This window comes from Scyliorhinus canicula, chromosome 4 (assembly GCF_902713615.1).
Source record: "Scyliorhinus canicula chromosome 4, sScyCan1.1, whole genome shotgun sequence".
NCBI lineage: Eukaryota > Metazoa > Chordata > Chondrichthyes > Carcharhiniformes > Scyliorhinidae > Scyliorhinus > Scyliorhinus canicula.
The window spans coordinates 172,031,253-172,046,994 of NC_052149.1; the positions used below are offsets into that span (position 1 = coordinate 172,031,253).

Genomic DNA, 15,742 nt, shown 5'->3' on the forward strand with positions numbered 1-15,742 from the left:
CCTCTGTCCCCTCACACTCTACCCACTGGACCCCCCATCCTCTCTCCACTCGCACTCTGCCCACTGGTCCCCCATCCTCTGTCCCCTCACACCCTACCCACTGGACCCCCCATCCTCTCTCCCCTCACACTCTGCCCACTGGACCACCCTACGCCCGGCCGAGGGTGTCTAACTAACCCCGTATCATTCTGTTCCCCAGGGCCAGCTGACGAACGTCCAGGGCCGTCTGGTGCCACACACAGGCGACCATCCGCGACGACCATCGCACCCAGGGTCGCACGCCAGAGGGTGGCAGGAGGTCGGCCAGGAGTGCCATCCTCCAAATCCGGGACTCTCGAGCGGGACGTACAGAGGACGGACAGTGACGACTTTCATGGCTGTGCGTTGCCCGAATGTCGGACCGTGAGACAGGACAGGACGGGGTCAGTGGACCCAGACGCACAGAGGACGGCGACGCAGTCAACGGACTCACCTGATGCTGAACCATACATGGGCCGCGTGCGCCCTGCGCTGGGATATGACTGGGACCAGGACCCTCCTGAATTTCTGACAGACGAGGACCTAGAGCTTGCGGCACTGCTGTCTCCCACACCATCCACCATCCCAGAGACACTCACCTCGGTTGGGCAATTAAGTGATGAGGCGCCTGGGTCACGGTCTGGTGTGCACCACACAGCTGAGCCGGTACAGCAGGTGGAGGGGCAGCTGAGGGGCTGGACGGTCGGAGGGCAGCCCAGGCCCAGCATCCAGCTGGCGGCCAGATGTTTCCCGGGTTCCTGGATTTACTCGACCCACCTGGACAGCCGATGCATTTTGAAACCCAGGGACACAATGGCGGGATGAGGGCCGTCTTCCACCATCAATATCTCCTCCTCCTGCTCCTCCCCCCCATGCTGCTCGACATCAGTGCCCGCATCCTGTGCCGTCCTCAGTGTTTGGGGGTCAATGTTCCGATCGGCATCCCCCTGGACATACCGGCCCCGAGTGCCTGCGGCCTGGATGGCAGCGACGAGCCGCTCCTTCTGCTGCTGCAGCTGCCCCTGCATCCACTGTGGGATGTCGCTGTGGACGCTGCTGGATGCCCAACTGCAGTGCAGCGGCCCCAACCACTGCGCTGAACATAGTCGTTCGGTTCGGATACATTATGGTCACCTACGGAAGGGTGGTGGGGGGGGGGGCAGAGAAACGACATGTTAGACGGAGGTTATTCGACACCTCGGCAGACACCTGCCACGGGATACGTGTGTGTCCCGGTGGCCTGGTTGCGCTGCTGACACGCGGCCAGCCTAACCCCTGGTCACATTCTTCATCCAACGGTCAGTTAACAACGTCCTCCTCACCGGTGCGTCAGTCGGCTGTGCCCATCAGCCACAGGGCAACCAGCGGCCGTGTCCTCGTCACCGTCCTGTCATGGCAGGGCGGCTGACATGTTGCATCCGGGGGTGGCCGACCCACTCCACGCACTCCCTCTCCCCTCCCACTACTCCCTCCCTCTTCCCCCCCCACTTCTCCCTCTCTTCCTCCCACTACTCCCTCTCGCCCCCCACTACTCCCCCCCGTCCCACTAATTCTCCCTCTCCCCCTCCCACTTCTCCCTCTCCCCCCCCCACTTCTCCCTCTCCCCCCCCACTACTCGCTCTCTCCCCCCCCACTACTCCCTCCCCCCCACTACTCGCTCCCTCCCCCCCACTACTTCCTCCCCCTCCCACTACTCACCTCCCCCCCACTACTCCCTCCCCCCCACTACTCCCTCCCCCCCACTACTCGCTCCCCCCCACTACTCGCTCCCTCTCCCCCTCCCACTACTCACTCCCCCTCCCACTACTCGCTCCCTCTCCCCCTCCCACTACTCCCTCCCACTACTCCCTCCCACTACTACTCCCTCTCCCCCTCCCACTACTCGCTCCCTCTCCCCACCATTACTCCCTCCCCTTCACCCTCCCACTACTCCCCTCCCCCCACTATTCCCTCCCCCTCCCACTAGTCGCTCCCACTACTCGCTCTCTCTCCCCCCTCCCACTACTCCCTCTCCCCCCCCTCCTACTACTCCCTCTTCCCCCACTACTCGCTCCCTCCCCCCTCCCACTACTCCCTCTCCCCCCCCCCACTACTCCCTCTCCCCTCCCACTACACCCTCTCCCCCCCACTACTCCCTCTCCCCTCCCACTACACCCTCTCCCCCCCACTACTCCCTCTCCCCCCACTACTAGCTCCCTCCCCCCTCCCCCCCTCCCATTACTCCCTCCCTCCCCCCCACTACTCCCTCCCTCCCCCACTACTCGCTCCCTCTCCCCCTCCCACTACTCCTCTCTCCCCCCTCCCACTACTCCCTCTACCCCCCTCTAAACCCTCCCCCTCCCACTACTCGCTCCCCTCTCCCCCTCCCACTACTCGCTCCCCCTCCCCCTCCCACTACTCGCTCCCCCTCCCCCTCCCACTACTCGCTCCTTCTCCCCCTCCCACTACTCGCTCCCTCTCCCCCTCCCACTACTCTCCCTCCCCCTCCCACTACTCCCTCCCCCTCCCACTACTCGCTCCCTCTCCCCCTCCCACTACTCGCTCCCCCTCCCACTACTCGCTCCCTCTCCCACTCCCACTACTCGCTCCTTCTCCCCCTCCCACTACTCTCGCTCCCTCTCCCCTCACACTACTCGCTCCCTCCCCCCTCCCACTACTCACTCCCTCTCCCCCTCCCACTACTCGCTCCCTCTCCCCCTCCCACTACTCGCTCCCTCTCCCCCTCCCACTACTCGTTCCCTCTCCCTCCCACTACTCGCTCCCTCTCCCCCTCCCACTACTCGCTCCCTCTCCCTCCCACTACTCGCTCCCTCTCCCCCTCCCACTACTCTCTCCCTCTCCCCCCTCCCACTACTCGCTCCCTCTCCCCCCTTCACTCTCCCCCCTCCCACTACTACTGCCTCCCTCTCCCCTTCCCACTACTCGCTCCCTCTCCCTCCCACTACTCGCTCCCTCTCCCCCTCCCACTACTCTCTCCCTCTCCCCCCTCCCACTACTAGCTCCCTCGCCCCCTCTCCCACCAGTCCCTCTCCCCCTCCCACTACTCCCTCTCCCCCCCCCCACTATTCCCTCTCCTCCCCCCTCCCACTACTCCCTCTCCACCCTCCCCACTACTCCCTCCCCCCACTACTCGCTCCCTCTCTCCCCCACTACTCCCTCTCTCCCCCTCCCACTACTCCCTCTTCCCTCCTCCCACTACTCCCTCTCCCTCCTCTCACTACTCACTCTACCCCCCACTACTCCCTCCTCACTCCCTCTCCCCCTCCCACTACTCGCTCCCTCTCCCCCTCCCACTACTCGCGCTCTCCCCCTCCCACTACTCGCTCTCCCCCTCCCACTACTCACTCTCTCCCCCCACCCCCACTACTCGCTCTCTCCCCCACCCCCCACTACTTACTCTCTCCCCCTCCCACTACTCCCTCTCCCCCCCACTACTCCCTCCTCCCCCCCACTACTCCCTTTCGCCCCCCACTACTCCCTCTCTCCCCCCCCACTACTCCCTCTCGCCCCCCACTACTCCCTCTCCCCATCCCACTACTCACTCTACCCCCCCACTACTCCCTCTCTCCCCCCCCACTACTCCTCTCCGCCCCCCCCTACTCCCTCTCCCCATCCCACTACTCACTCTACCCCCCCACTACTACCTCCCCTTCCCCCACTACTCACTCTACCCCCCCACTACTCCCTCTCTCCCCCCCACTACTCCCTCCCCTTTCCCCACTACTCACTCCCTACCCGCCCTCCCACTACCCCCTCTCTCCCCCTCCCACTACTCCCTCCCACTACTCCCTCCCCCCCACTACTCCCTCTCTCCCCCTCCCACTACTCCCTCCCCCCCACTACTCCCTCCCCCCCACTACTCGCTCCCACTACTCCCTCCCCCTCCCACTACTCGCTCCCTCTCCCCCTCCCACTACTCGCTCCCTCTCCCCCTCCCACTACTCGCTCCCTCTCCCCCTCCCACTACTCTCTCTACCCCCCCACTACTCCCTCCCCCTCCCACTACTCGCTCCCACTCCCCCCCTCCCACTACTCCCTCCCCCCCACTACTCGGTCCCTCTCCCCCCTCCCACTACTCCCTCTCCCCCTCCCACTACTCCCTCCCCCCCACTACTCGCTCCCTCTCCCCCTCCCACTACTCTCGCTCCCTCTCCCCCCCCACTACTTGCTCCCTCTCCCCCTCCACTACTTGCTCCCTCTCCCCCCTCCCACTACTCCCTCTCCCCCCTCCCACTACTCCCTCTCCCCCTCCCACTACTCCCTCTCCCCCCTCCCACTACTCCCTCTCCTCCCTCTCCCCCTCCAACTACTCTCTCTCCTCCCTCCCACTACTCCCTCTCCCCCCCACTACTCCCTCTCCCCCCCACTACTCGCTCCCTCTCCCCCCCACAACTCGCTCCCTCTCCCCCCTCCCACTACTCTCTCACTCTTTCCCCCCCCACTACTCCCTCTCCCCCCACTACTCGCTCCCTCTCCCCCCTCCCACTACTCCCTCTCCCCCCCTCCCACTACTCCCTCTCCCCCCCACTACTCCCTCTCCTCCCCTCCCACTACTCGCTCCCCCCCCCCTCCCACTACACCCTCTCCCCCCCACTACTCCCTCTCCCCCCCCCCCCCCCCCGGCTGCTGCGTTCTCCCCCTAGAATCTAGAAGCATCTGAAGGGTTGTTCCGGATTTCTAGGAGAGCTGGTTGGCTGCTGGTCACGCCTGTCAAAATGGTCATTGCTGATGTCACAGCACGTCCTGATATTGGGTTTTTCAAATTAAAGGGGTAGCCCGCAGCAATGGCCAGTTGCAGGAAAAATGACAGTCAAAAGAACAGGAATTAAAAGTGGAAAAAAAAGAGTCCGACAAGGATTCACAAAAGGGTTCCTTACAATATGCACTGCTTGAATGTCATTTTAGACACTCTGTATGAGGGGTGAGGGCTTAATGTTTAACAAAACAATTGAGATGAAGCCACAGAGAACCAAGGTTAGAGAACGGCAGCCCCTATGACCAGCCTCTGATCTGCATCTGGGAACAGCGAGCCTGACTTCACACTACAAATGCCACCCCCCCCCCCCCCCCCCCCCCCCGTTTTACAGCACTCACAGTGCTGAGAAAGACCATGCTATGTACAGGGTTCTGTTGCAATCCAGGGTCTCAGCGGAATGCCCTACTAGGGCCGCACTTAATCTTCTTTCCTGCACTGAGAAGCTCCGCTCACAGGAACCCCTTTGTGCAAAAGGTGATCGAACTCATTTTTCAGTGGTGCTCTGATCTGTTGACCCAACCCAATGTGACCCCCGGACATTTCACCTATAAGAGGGTCTCAGGATACAGCTCACAACGCACCTCATGTGGGCAGGGCACCCCTGAGTCCGATCCCCGGTGCTCGTCTAAGGTCTCCGAGGCAAAGGGGTTGGATTTCAAAGCCATAGGTAGATCAGGCGAGTTGAGATTTGCCAAATACTGATCCAACCCACAATGGATGGATTCCATACCATTAGATCCTGCTAGTTTGGGTGCAACACTGCTGGTGGATCCTACCCTTAGTTTCCCATTGCTCTGAAATCTGGGGCGGGATTCTCCGACCCCCGCCGGGTCGGAGAATCGCCGGGGGCTGGCGTCAATCCCGCCCCCGCCGTGTCCCGAAGTCTCCGGTGCCGGAGAATTCGGCGGGGGCGAGAATCGCGCCAGACCGGTCGGCTGGCCCCAACCCGGCGATTCTCCGGCCCGCGATGGGCTGAAGTCCCGCCGCTGTCATGCCTTATGCGCCGGCATGGATCAAATCACCTACCTTATCGGCGGGACCAAGTGGCGCGGGCGGGCTCCGGGGTCCTGGGGGGGGGGTCTGGCCCGGGAGGTGCCCCCACGGTAGCCTAGCCCGCGACCGGGGCCCACCAATCGGCGGGCAGGCCTGTGCCGTGGGGGCACTCATTTCCTTCCGCCTTCGCCATAGTCTTCATCATGGCAGAGGCGGAAGTGACCCCTTCCCCTGCGCATGCACGGGGATGACGTCAGCAGTCATTGACGCTCCGGCGCATGTGCGGACTTCCGCCGGCCGGTGAAGTCCCTTCGGCCCCGGCTGGTGTGGTGCCAAAGGCCGTTCCTGCCAGCCGGCGGAGCGCCAACCACTCCGGCGTGGGCCTAGCCCCTCAATGTTAGGGCTTGGCCCCTAAAGGTGCGGAGACTTCCGCACCTTTGAGGCGGCCCGACGCCGGAGTGGTTCACGCCACTCCATCACGCCGGGACCCCCCGCCCCGCCGGGTAGGGGAGAATCCCGGCCCTGTTTCCCAACATAATGCTGACAGCTTCTGAAACTTAATGAAGATTTAAATAATAAAAGAAAATCTCAATTAAGAATTTTTTCTTTTCTGTAAGACAACTGCTTTGTATTTGGTGGAATAAAATACTTTAGTGATCGTAAAAAACATATTTAAAATGAAATTAGATTAACAATATGCCATAATTTTTCGTAACTATAAAAAAAATTTAAGATAAGTAGGATATTTGATGGTTGATATACAATGTAACATATGATCAAGCATAGGCCTCCCATACCCATTAATTTTAATCCATGTGTTTCAATTACAGAAACAAAAGGAAAATGTTTATCTAATACCATAATTTATGATGACAGTTCTGTATTCCTTGATGTTAAGAAGCTGTGATTCAATGACATTTAAAGATGTATGGAAAAATCGTACTGTAAAGCAATAACACTGTGCAAACAGAAGGAAATATTATGGGTCAGTCCACAGTGAAAAGGCATTGACACAAACATGGAATAGATTCAAGGCAATCTGGACTGTAAGGAAATAAGTCTAGACTGTTGGCAGTGCTCCATCTCCATTTGTTCATGCTACAGTTCCATTCCGTTATAACTCTCATACTAAGTTGGGGTGATGAATTGCGGTTTATAACAACCATTAAATAAATTTAGCTTTGTCATCCAGAATTACCCCTTAGCAGAATATGATTACTAATTTGTATCAGTAAAATGTAATATAAACTAATAATCATGATTATATCTTTCGCCCATTTTCCAATTTTACTTCTGCTTTCTCAGGTCTTCTTCCTCGAGGCCATTATTTCCTTGCGACCATTTCTTCCCAAGGGTTGTGTGCATAATGCTATTTAGCCCGACTTCACGTATAAAGTAAGAGGGTATCATGTGTGCCTGCATTGATAGTAACTGGCTTGAGCATTGCACGGCCCACATGCTGTGTATCCATTTTCGGGCATAATCCAATTTCTAAGCCAATCGATGAAATGGGCAAGTAATTTGCTCTTCACCAGAAGCATGTGTCCTGAGCCGAACTTGACTTGCTTCAGGCTAATTTTAACCTTTACAGTGAGCAGCTGTTTCATAGAAGTATCATTTAGTGGAAAAAACTAGCCACCTCCAAAATTATTTCTTTCAAATGACCACCGCCCCACCCCTGAAAATAGAGTTATTGACTACAGCAATGGGGGAAGTCTTTTTAGATCTCGGTAATTCTGCCCACCCGACCAACTAAAGAAGCGGGCTTTGGGATAGGAAGCCTGTAAATGGCACAAGATGAAACATTAAAGCAGCACTGGAATATTAAGGCACTGAGGAAGCAATCAGCTGGAATAGTAATGCGACCAAATGCACAAAGCAGTTATTAAAGAGATTGATGTGTTTGGTGAAATTAAGTTCTTGTGCTTCCAGGATGGTGGTTTGTGAGCACAACTGATGAACAGGGTTGGGTCCCTGCCACGTGCCTGGAGGCCCAGGATGGAGCTCAGGATGACCTCTCAATTGTTAGTGCCAAGCCAGGGGAAGGTAAGTTGCCAAAACTAATAAGGAGTTTTATTCAGATAATACTTGTTGTGGTTACAACTTAAAAGGCTTATTTATCGCCTTTTTTGGAAATGAATAAATATATTAGTTATTTGTAAAGCTGAAATATTATGAAACAGCCATTATGCACAAGTATATCTTTTATATGTTGATAACAAAAAAAAGTTCTTAAACTGAACTGAAGTTGTCAAAAATTCGCAAATCTTTAATACATAAAACTAATCTCAAACATTTTAAAAACAAATGGCAATCAGAGGAAAATGGCTTCTGTCAATCTGGAATGCCATTTTCTTGGAACTTTCCACTGTCAGGTTTGAATCAAAGGGCGGGATTTTCCATCCAATCCTCTCAAATTTCCCGCTGTTGGCGACTGCCCCCCCTCTCTTCCCCCCCCCCCCCCCCCCACACACTACAGGGTGCAGACAATCGGAATTCCCCTGGACAGCAGTGGGACTAGAAGCTCCCACCGTTGACCAATGGTGAGCCAGCTCCGCCGCTGCCAAACAAGGTGTGGAGGGGGTGGAAAGTCCTGTCCAAAATGTGTCAACTTTAATGAAAGTACTTAAGCTTCATGGCTTCAAGCCTCCCTCTAAGACTTGAGCACTTAATGAAGGTTGATATTTCAGTGCAGGACTAGATGTGTTACACCGTTAGAGGTGTCATCTTTTCCATGCGAAGAAGACCCTTCCATCCTCTCAGATGGATATAGAAGATCCCATGGAATGATTTAAAGGAGGAGAAAGGACACCTTCCAGGGTCCTGGTCACCATTTATCCCTCAACTAATGTTGTTTCAAATAAAATAATCCCCAGATTGGACATTGGTTTCATTTCTGTTTATGAGACTTTACTGTGCACAATTTGGCTGCTGTGCTTCCCACATTACAGCACGTGAAAAGTACTACTAGACTGTAAGATAGTACGTGATGCCATGAAAGATTATGCATTAATTTATTTCTCTGTCATTCTCCCTCTTGTCAGTTTAGTTACAGAAGTGGGAAAAATCGCAGTTTAGCACAGGGGAGGGGCTTAGGACTGACCATTAATTCCTTGCTGACAAGAGTGACATACATTTGCAAGGCAATCAAAAGTAGTGTGTGTTTTTGCACTCTCAGGATATTCCCATGATGTAACAGAGAGTGAAATGATGGGGTGGGGGATGGGAGGGGGAATGGGCTTTGAGGGACTTTGGATAAACAATGCAACATTTTTAAACAGGAGGGATGTTGTGGTACCTGAACCAGGAATTGTCTCTCTGTTTATAGATCCCACAATGTTCGTGGGGCAACTTCTCTGGCATCCCTTTTAATTTCAATAGGATTTTAGTTATTTACTTGTCGATCTTCTGGACATGGATGGCCTTCAGGTGAGGCGAGGTTAGTGGATAGGGAATAACTGGACCTGTATCCACCAGATGGTATTGAATCCTTATTTTAAATTTGTTTATTCTGCCCTTGTTTTTATATATATTCTAAATTCCTATTTCACATTTATGATGGATAATGTCATGTAAAGCAGATTCTGCAACTGAATCTCCTGGCAATGATGGTACTTTCAGTTCGAAGCTAAAGATTTAACATAAATAAAATATTTTTGTGCGATTGAACATAATCATTTCATAACAGAGGTTCTTTTAATTCCTGCCTGATATTTTGCCTCTAAGTTTTATTCGTTTCTCCAGAGACATGCGAATCGATTAGTTTTTGCTATAAGCACTTAACCCTTCAAAAGAATAAGGAACTTTTCTGTATCTCAATGTTTGACAGTTGTAGCAACAGGTATTGTTTGTTTTGTTTTGGCCACTGTATATTCCAATTTCATCCTGTCCCCATTTAGTTTGTCATCTAAATGTTTTTAAATGCATATTTTTTAAAAACACATCCAATAGCAGAGATTTGTTTGCAATTAAAATAATGTGATTTAATATGTATCGGGTATTTCCTGTTCATCTTACAAGTATGATTCTATTAATCAATGGTAACAGGTTTTGACTGCCCATTTTAATATTTTAAGCTTAACAGTTTTATCACAGTGACATTATGAATCATTAATGAGCTTTTTTGTACTCTGTGATCACTTCCTACTTCCCAACATGCTGTCAGTCCCTAAGACATTCTGGTCTCTGCCAAGACATGTGGGCCGTCGACGGACTTTAGGAGACTTGTACATCAGTGTTTGGGGCCAAGGTGGATGGAGCCAAGTGCTTGCTGTTACATAGTCTGTGTTTGTGGTTGCTTGCTGTGTTTGTGTTGTATATGTGTCTTATTTAAACGTTTCGCATGAACATATTCAGCAGAATTTGCTAACTTTATGTTTATATTAACAATGGAATCCCAGTTAGAGTCTGGAGGTAAAGTTAACTTTGTCTACTTCCCAATATGAAGAGACTTCTGAACCTTTTATCCAATAGCTCCAACTGGGCAATTCAGTTTATAATGGGGTTATCCAGAAGGCCATGCTTAGCTGTAATATAAGACTAACAATGTCATGATATCTTTCCAGCAGATATTGAGCTAAGGAAAGCCATTTTGTAGCTGTCTAATCTGTCTATGCAAATAAGGCCGAATGCAATGTCCCATTAATGAAGAATTCCCTTCACCAATTTTAGATCCCTTCACTCGGCATCTCTCTACAGGAGGGGTTATTGTGTTACGGGGATAGGGTGAAAGTGAGAGCTTAAGTGGGTCGGTGCAGACTCGATGGGCCGAATGGCCTCCTTCTGCACTATATGTTCTATGTTGTTCTATAGATAGTAGTCTTTCAGAACATAAAATTTACCATCTTTCCATTCTACTACCCAGTGTTGCTAAATATGTAATTGGTCTTGACTGATCATGACATCCTATTCCAGTTTTTTTTTTATCACCATATACCCAGGTGTCTTTCCTAAATTTGCCCTTCATAATCCTGAATCTGTGCCTTTTTGTTCTACTGTGTTAATGTTCCATAAAGTGCTGTTTCAGGTTTACTTTACTATATTCCATTCGCTATCTTATTTTCCTGTGGGTCTGTGTGAAATAGCTCTTTTGGGACTCCAAGTTTATTGAATATTTCCACATAGTCCTTCCCTTTGATTATTGGGATTAACCTCCTCATTCTCTTATGCATGCTCTACGGTTTGAATATGATGATTCAGCATGCCTATGGGGAATTTGAACTTGGCTTATTTGGCCGAGATAGCATTCTGTTTATTTTCATTATTGATACTTCATATTGAACATGGCAAAGTGACAGTTCACCAATGCCACCATGTATCTTTTGGACACATCCCTCAATAACTTCTGTTCTACCCTTTTGAGTATATCATTCCTACCGAATATCCAAAATGTAAAGAACCTTGGGTTTGTTCACATTGAAATTTATTTATCACCAGCTAACCAAAGGGAAAATATCTTGAACTCTTTATGTCTTTGTTGCCTCCTTTTAGTCTTGGTATCACCAACTTTACATCCAATCCTCTCAGAGACAAAAGTCACAGAAACCTTTTATGTCTGGGTCCCTGCCCTTTTCTCCTCGCCCTTCTACTTGGCTGGCCTTGTTGGGCATAAGTTAAGGCTTTGCTTCCACGATGCTGAGTGAGACTTCCAATGCAAAATGAGATCCACCATATTCAAGGTCTTGCCTAATTTCTAACCTATGTAGGCACCATTTCACCAGACTAATTACAAGAGTGAAAGGGCCACAGAGTTTTGGTCCTGTGATAAATAGCTTTTGATAAGGTAGCTTTTGATAAGCTACATTGCTATTTTTAAATTTGAGCAAGATGCCTTTATTACCAGATCTGTATCCAACTCCAAGACTTTTCAGTACAATCGTATAGTAAACTAGTCAAAATCATGTTGCACTAACCCTCTGTAATTCCAGTCACACCAATGCATTATCTGAATAAAGATGTAATTCGTTGCATTAATTCTTTTACACAGGGGAAAGCAACAATATTTTGCACTGTTGTGAGAATGCATGAAAATGATAGATGCCCCTTAATAAACATTTGTTGCCTGGTGCCCCTTAATAAACATTTATCGCCCCTGTGATATAAAGTAAAGGCTTCCTTGGTGGCAGCGGCACTCCCTCTGGGCTTTAAGTTCCAGGTTCGAGGCCCCTTCAGGACTCAATGGCCATGGAAGGTATATTCATATTGTAGCCAAACACGTTGATTATTATCCTATAAACCCTCCTGATCCACCTGACGGCAGATGGTAATAGCAGGATAATTTCCTTATCAACTATACTGCAGTAGGCACTCCAGTACTTTGCCAAGCATAATCATGGACCAATCGAATGGAAGTCTATGGATGCCAATGCCCACTTAGGTCATGAAACCAGAAGGAGCAGGGGGTATAAAGTAAATGTTGTGACTTCACCAAATCCTAACCATTATGTATGTTCACACGGTCAGATTCAAAATCCGCAATGAATGAGTTGAAGCATTAAGTCAGTTGAATAAAACTTCAGTTCAAGGTTTTATCTCATAATGGGAGCAGTCTGTTTCTTCACTTTGCCAAAAATCCCCAAGTGCTCTGGCAAAAGTTAAATGCTGACATTACTTCCTGTACAGAATTGTCAAAAATTGCTTTCCTTAATGCATGCAATAGCTTATATCAGGGGATTGAGCCACAATGATTATTAATTTCTCTGATGAAATTTACCGCAACATCTGGATAGTGGAAATTTAATTGCATGTGTTCATATTTCCTGTAGTCATAATGTACTCGTCATCTTGACCATTTGATTTCTCCTACGCAACCAGCCCTTTCTGCCACCCTGTCCCCTGCTGCAGCATGAAATGTTACACTTTTTTTAATGCCCTGAATCAATACAAATGTGTTTTATTGGAATACTGTAAAATTCTACATTGATAAAGTTGTTGGTCATACACATTGAGCTTTTTAATGTGAACTAATTTTACAGAGCTTCAAGCATCATTATTTATTATACTTTAGTTTTGCTGGCTCCATAAATGCTGGTCTCCTGCATGACATGTGCTTTCTGATTATAAATGCAATATAAACTTGTTTTTCCAGAAGAGAATTTTATTGTCATCTATCCATACTCAGCAAGAGATAATGATGAGATTGACTTGGAAAGGGGTGCAGTGGTGGAGGTTATACAGAAGAACCTGGAAGGCTGGTGGAAGATCAGGTAAGTCAAAGACCCTAAGATGGTTCTTAGTTTTACTAGGGCATGAGGGAAGTTTGTGGAATAGGACTTCATGGCTATGACTTGTCCTTCTCCATTATATCTGGGTTATGCAATTTTAAGTTATTAATTTAATTTATTGGATTAAATGCTATTTTCATATAAGCCCCAATTTTGTGTGAATGGCAAAATGGTTGGTTAATCCGGCAACAGGAGAACCCTCCACGCAGGGTTAATCTTCAACTGCCAGATGAAAAGCTTACCCAGAAACTGAGCTTGTAGAACAAGGATTGGGATTGGGGATGGGAGTGGTGGAGGACAGAAATTCAATGGAGTGCCATCTCTTAAAGAGTTACAGCTCTAACTTTAATTTGAAGCACTGATGATAGCAGAAGAATGCATTAATTGCTTAACAAAGTCACATTGGAGACATGTGAAGAACACTGCTCCTGTCCATGCTGTAGATTAAAGAAGTGCAGGAGGTGCACTGGGAAATAATGGTACATTTTGAAGTCTGTCATAGATGCCCTCTTGAGTTTAGTGATGTTTCAGGATGCGGGTTCTGAATTTCTCTTCTCTTAATGGGATTTTCTGTGGAAGGATTCATATGTCTACCTGTGAAATAACGTGACTTGGGGATATGACAATAGTACCCTCTTGTGGTCAGAATCAAATATTTTTGTCTTTTGCATGTGTATCACTTCGGTCTGTCCATTGGGAGATACCGTCTGTAGTGTCTTACACTTGAGGAACCCAGTCACATGGTGAAAACTTTGCTTGTCTAGCTGTGCCTCCTTTTCAGAGGGAAATTGTTGATGGTGCGGTGCCTGCAAACGCAGGTTACCTTACTTGATACCTGTGGGCACTGCACACTGCCAGTTGTGCAAATATCCTCTGGGTGGCTTTAAAAACACCAGTAGATCGAATCTCGTGATAATCTCCATTTCTGTGGCCCAGGGTGACTTGTTCTAGCTGTCATTCTGTTGCAGATGGTCGAATTCAATGATATCCTCTTTTGTGAAATCCAGATGGCAACACAGATCTCCTCTGTTGTGCCTGGGCGCATGTGGAGGGGGCTACACACATGGATCTTAGGGCACATCTCGTGATCAGCATATAAATCATGTAACCCATTCAAAATCAGCTAAGGGAGTGCCCAATTTCAAATTGATGGTGAAGTTTAAATGGAAGGTGCAACCATGAACACAGTAAAATAACTTTAGGAGTAGATGACGATAGGTATATGAGGGGAAAAGGAATAGAACTAAATACTCAGGAAGATTTGAAGAAAAGCAAATGCTTTTGCACGTAATTTAATTTAGACTAAAGGCAAGGTCCCAGAATTCCCTGCAGTATGAATGGAACTTCAGCTAAAGATTTGATGTGATACAGAATTATTCCATTTCAGTCAGCCTTTTCAAAAGCCTGTTGCTTGCTGTAATTTTTGTTTTGCCCTCCCAAGTTGGTTGTGGGAAAATGTAGCATGCTACAAATCGGTTAAGTAATTTTATAACACCTACCCTTTGACAGTGCGAATCCTTGCCCTGGTGATGCTTGAAATAAATACTGTTAATACAGTATTAACAGGCTTACAGACAATTTTGTATTTAAATGGTTAAACTCTGATAAATATAGAGAGTTATGATGTATGTTTCCTTCTGCAAAAATTACCATCTTAGTCAACTTTTTTATTACTTGAAGTGGTTTGCCCTCCTGGTACCACTTCCTTTTTCCGGCTTCTTTTCCAGAATAGAGTTTATTATCGTACACTGAGCAAATAACGAGCATGTGCATAATGAGTCATTGGAGTCGGGACTAACAGATGTAAGGAACAGCATGGCTTGAGGTCCTGCAATTAGAGTTTTTTTTTTCATTTCTTGGGCATATTATATACATATAAGACCATATAAAAGTGACAAAGCAGGAGTGTGGTAAGAGTTGGGAATTCCAGGTTACGTCATGGTGACAAAAACAATCATTTTATGTACACCTTCCCTAAGCAAAGCAAAATTTCCAATTAGCGTTCCCACTGAGCCATACAGACTTTGGTGTGCACTAATCAGGACCATGCTGCACAGGGAGCATACAGGCCACACATAAACAAGGGCCCACAAGTGAAGAGAAATTGGAGGAGATGTGGTGGCAGAACTGGAAAATTCACCCCTGGCCATAAATGGGAGAGCAAGGGATGGGGAGAATGCTGCAGGCTCACTTCATGAGGCTGGACTGCAAGGGAGTGGTTGTAGTTATGAGGACATTGGTTATAAGGTTGGCACGACTGTTCGTATGTCGGGGAACGGGAAGAGATTGTTCAGATGCAATGGTCCGGTGTGATTTCTTTCTGAGAGCTTCGGCAGCAAGGGAAACTAGTGGTTGATATTGCTCCTCTGCCCAATAAGGAAACCTTACATGCCTTCCCACTCTGCTAGCCAGACCTCCAATCCATTTAATCCGTGACAGACAGACAGACAGACACACACACACACACACACGGAGAATTAGGTTAATTTTTTTATTGACACATAAATGGTAATCTTATGCATGAAGTTACACAATAATTCGGACTAGAAAGAAAAGTGAAATAGATGTGCAACAGCACCATCTATATTCATACCTGGGGAGTATTTTCATTCTAACATACATGATCTGACGACACAGTGGCCCAGTGGTTAGCATTGCTGCCTCAAGGTGCTGAGGTCTCAGGTTGGATCCCGGCCCTGGGTCACTGTCCGTTTGGAGTTTGCACATTCTCCCCGTGTCTGAGTGGGTCTCA

At 49.1% G+C, this 15,742-nt stretch overlaps 1 protein-coding gene across 2 annotated transcripts in view; it reads left to right on the forward strand.

The window, feature by feature from the left end:
* sh3pxd2b (SH3 and PX domains 2B) overlaps positions 1-15,742 on the forward strand; it is a 338,186-nt gene that overhangs the window by 301,397 nt on the left and 21,047 nt on the right. For both annotated transcript variants that reach the window (XM_038795540.1, XM_038795541.1), the window contains 2 exons: positions 7,700-7,813; positions 12,855-12,972. In XM_038795540.1, coding sequence (XP_038651468.1) covers positions 7,700-7,813; positions 12,855-12,972 — 232 coding nt within the window. The remainder of the gene's footprint in view (positions 1-7,699; positions 7,814-12,854; positions 12,973-15,742) is intronic.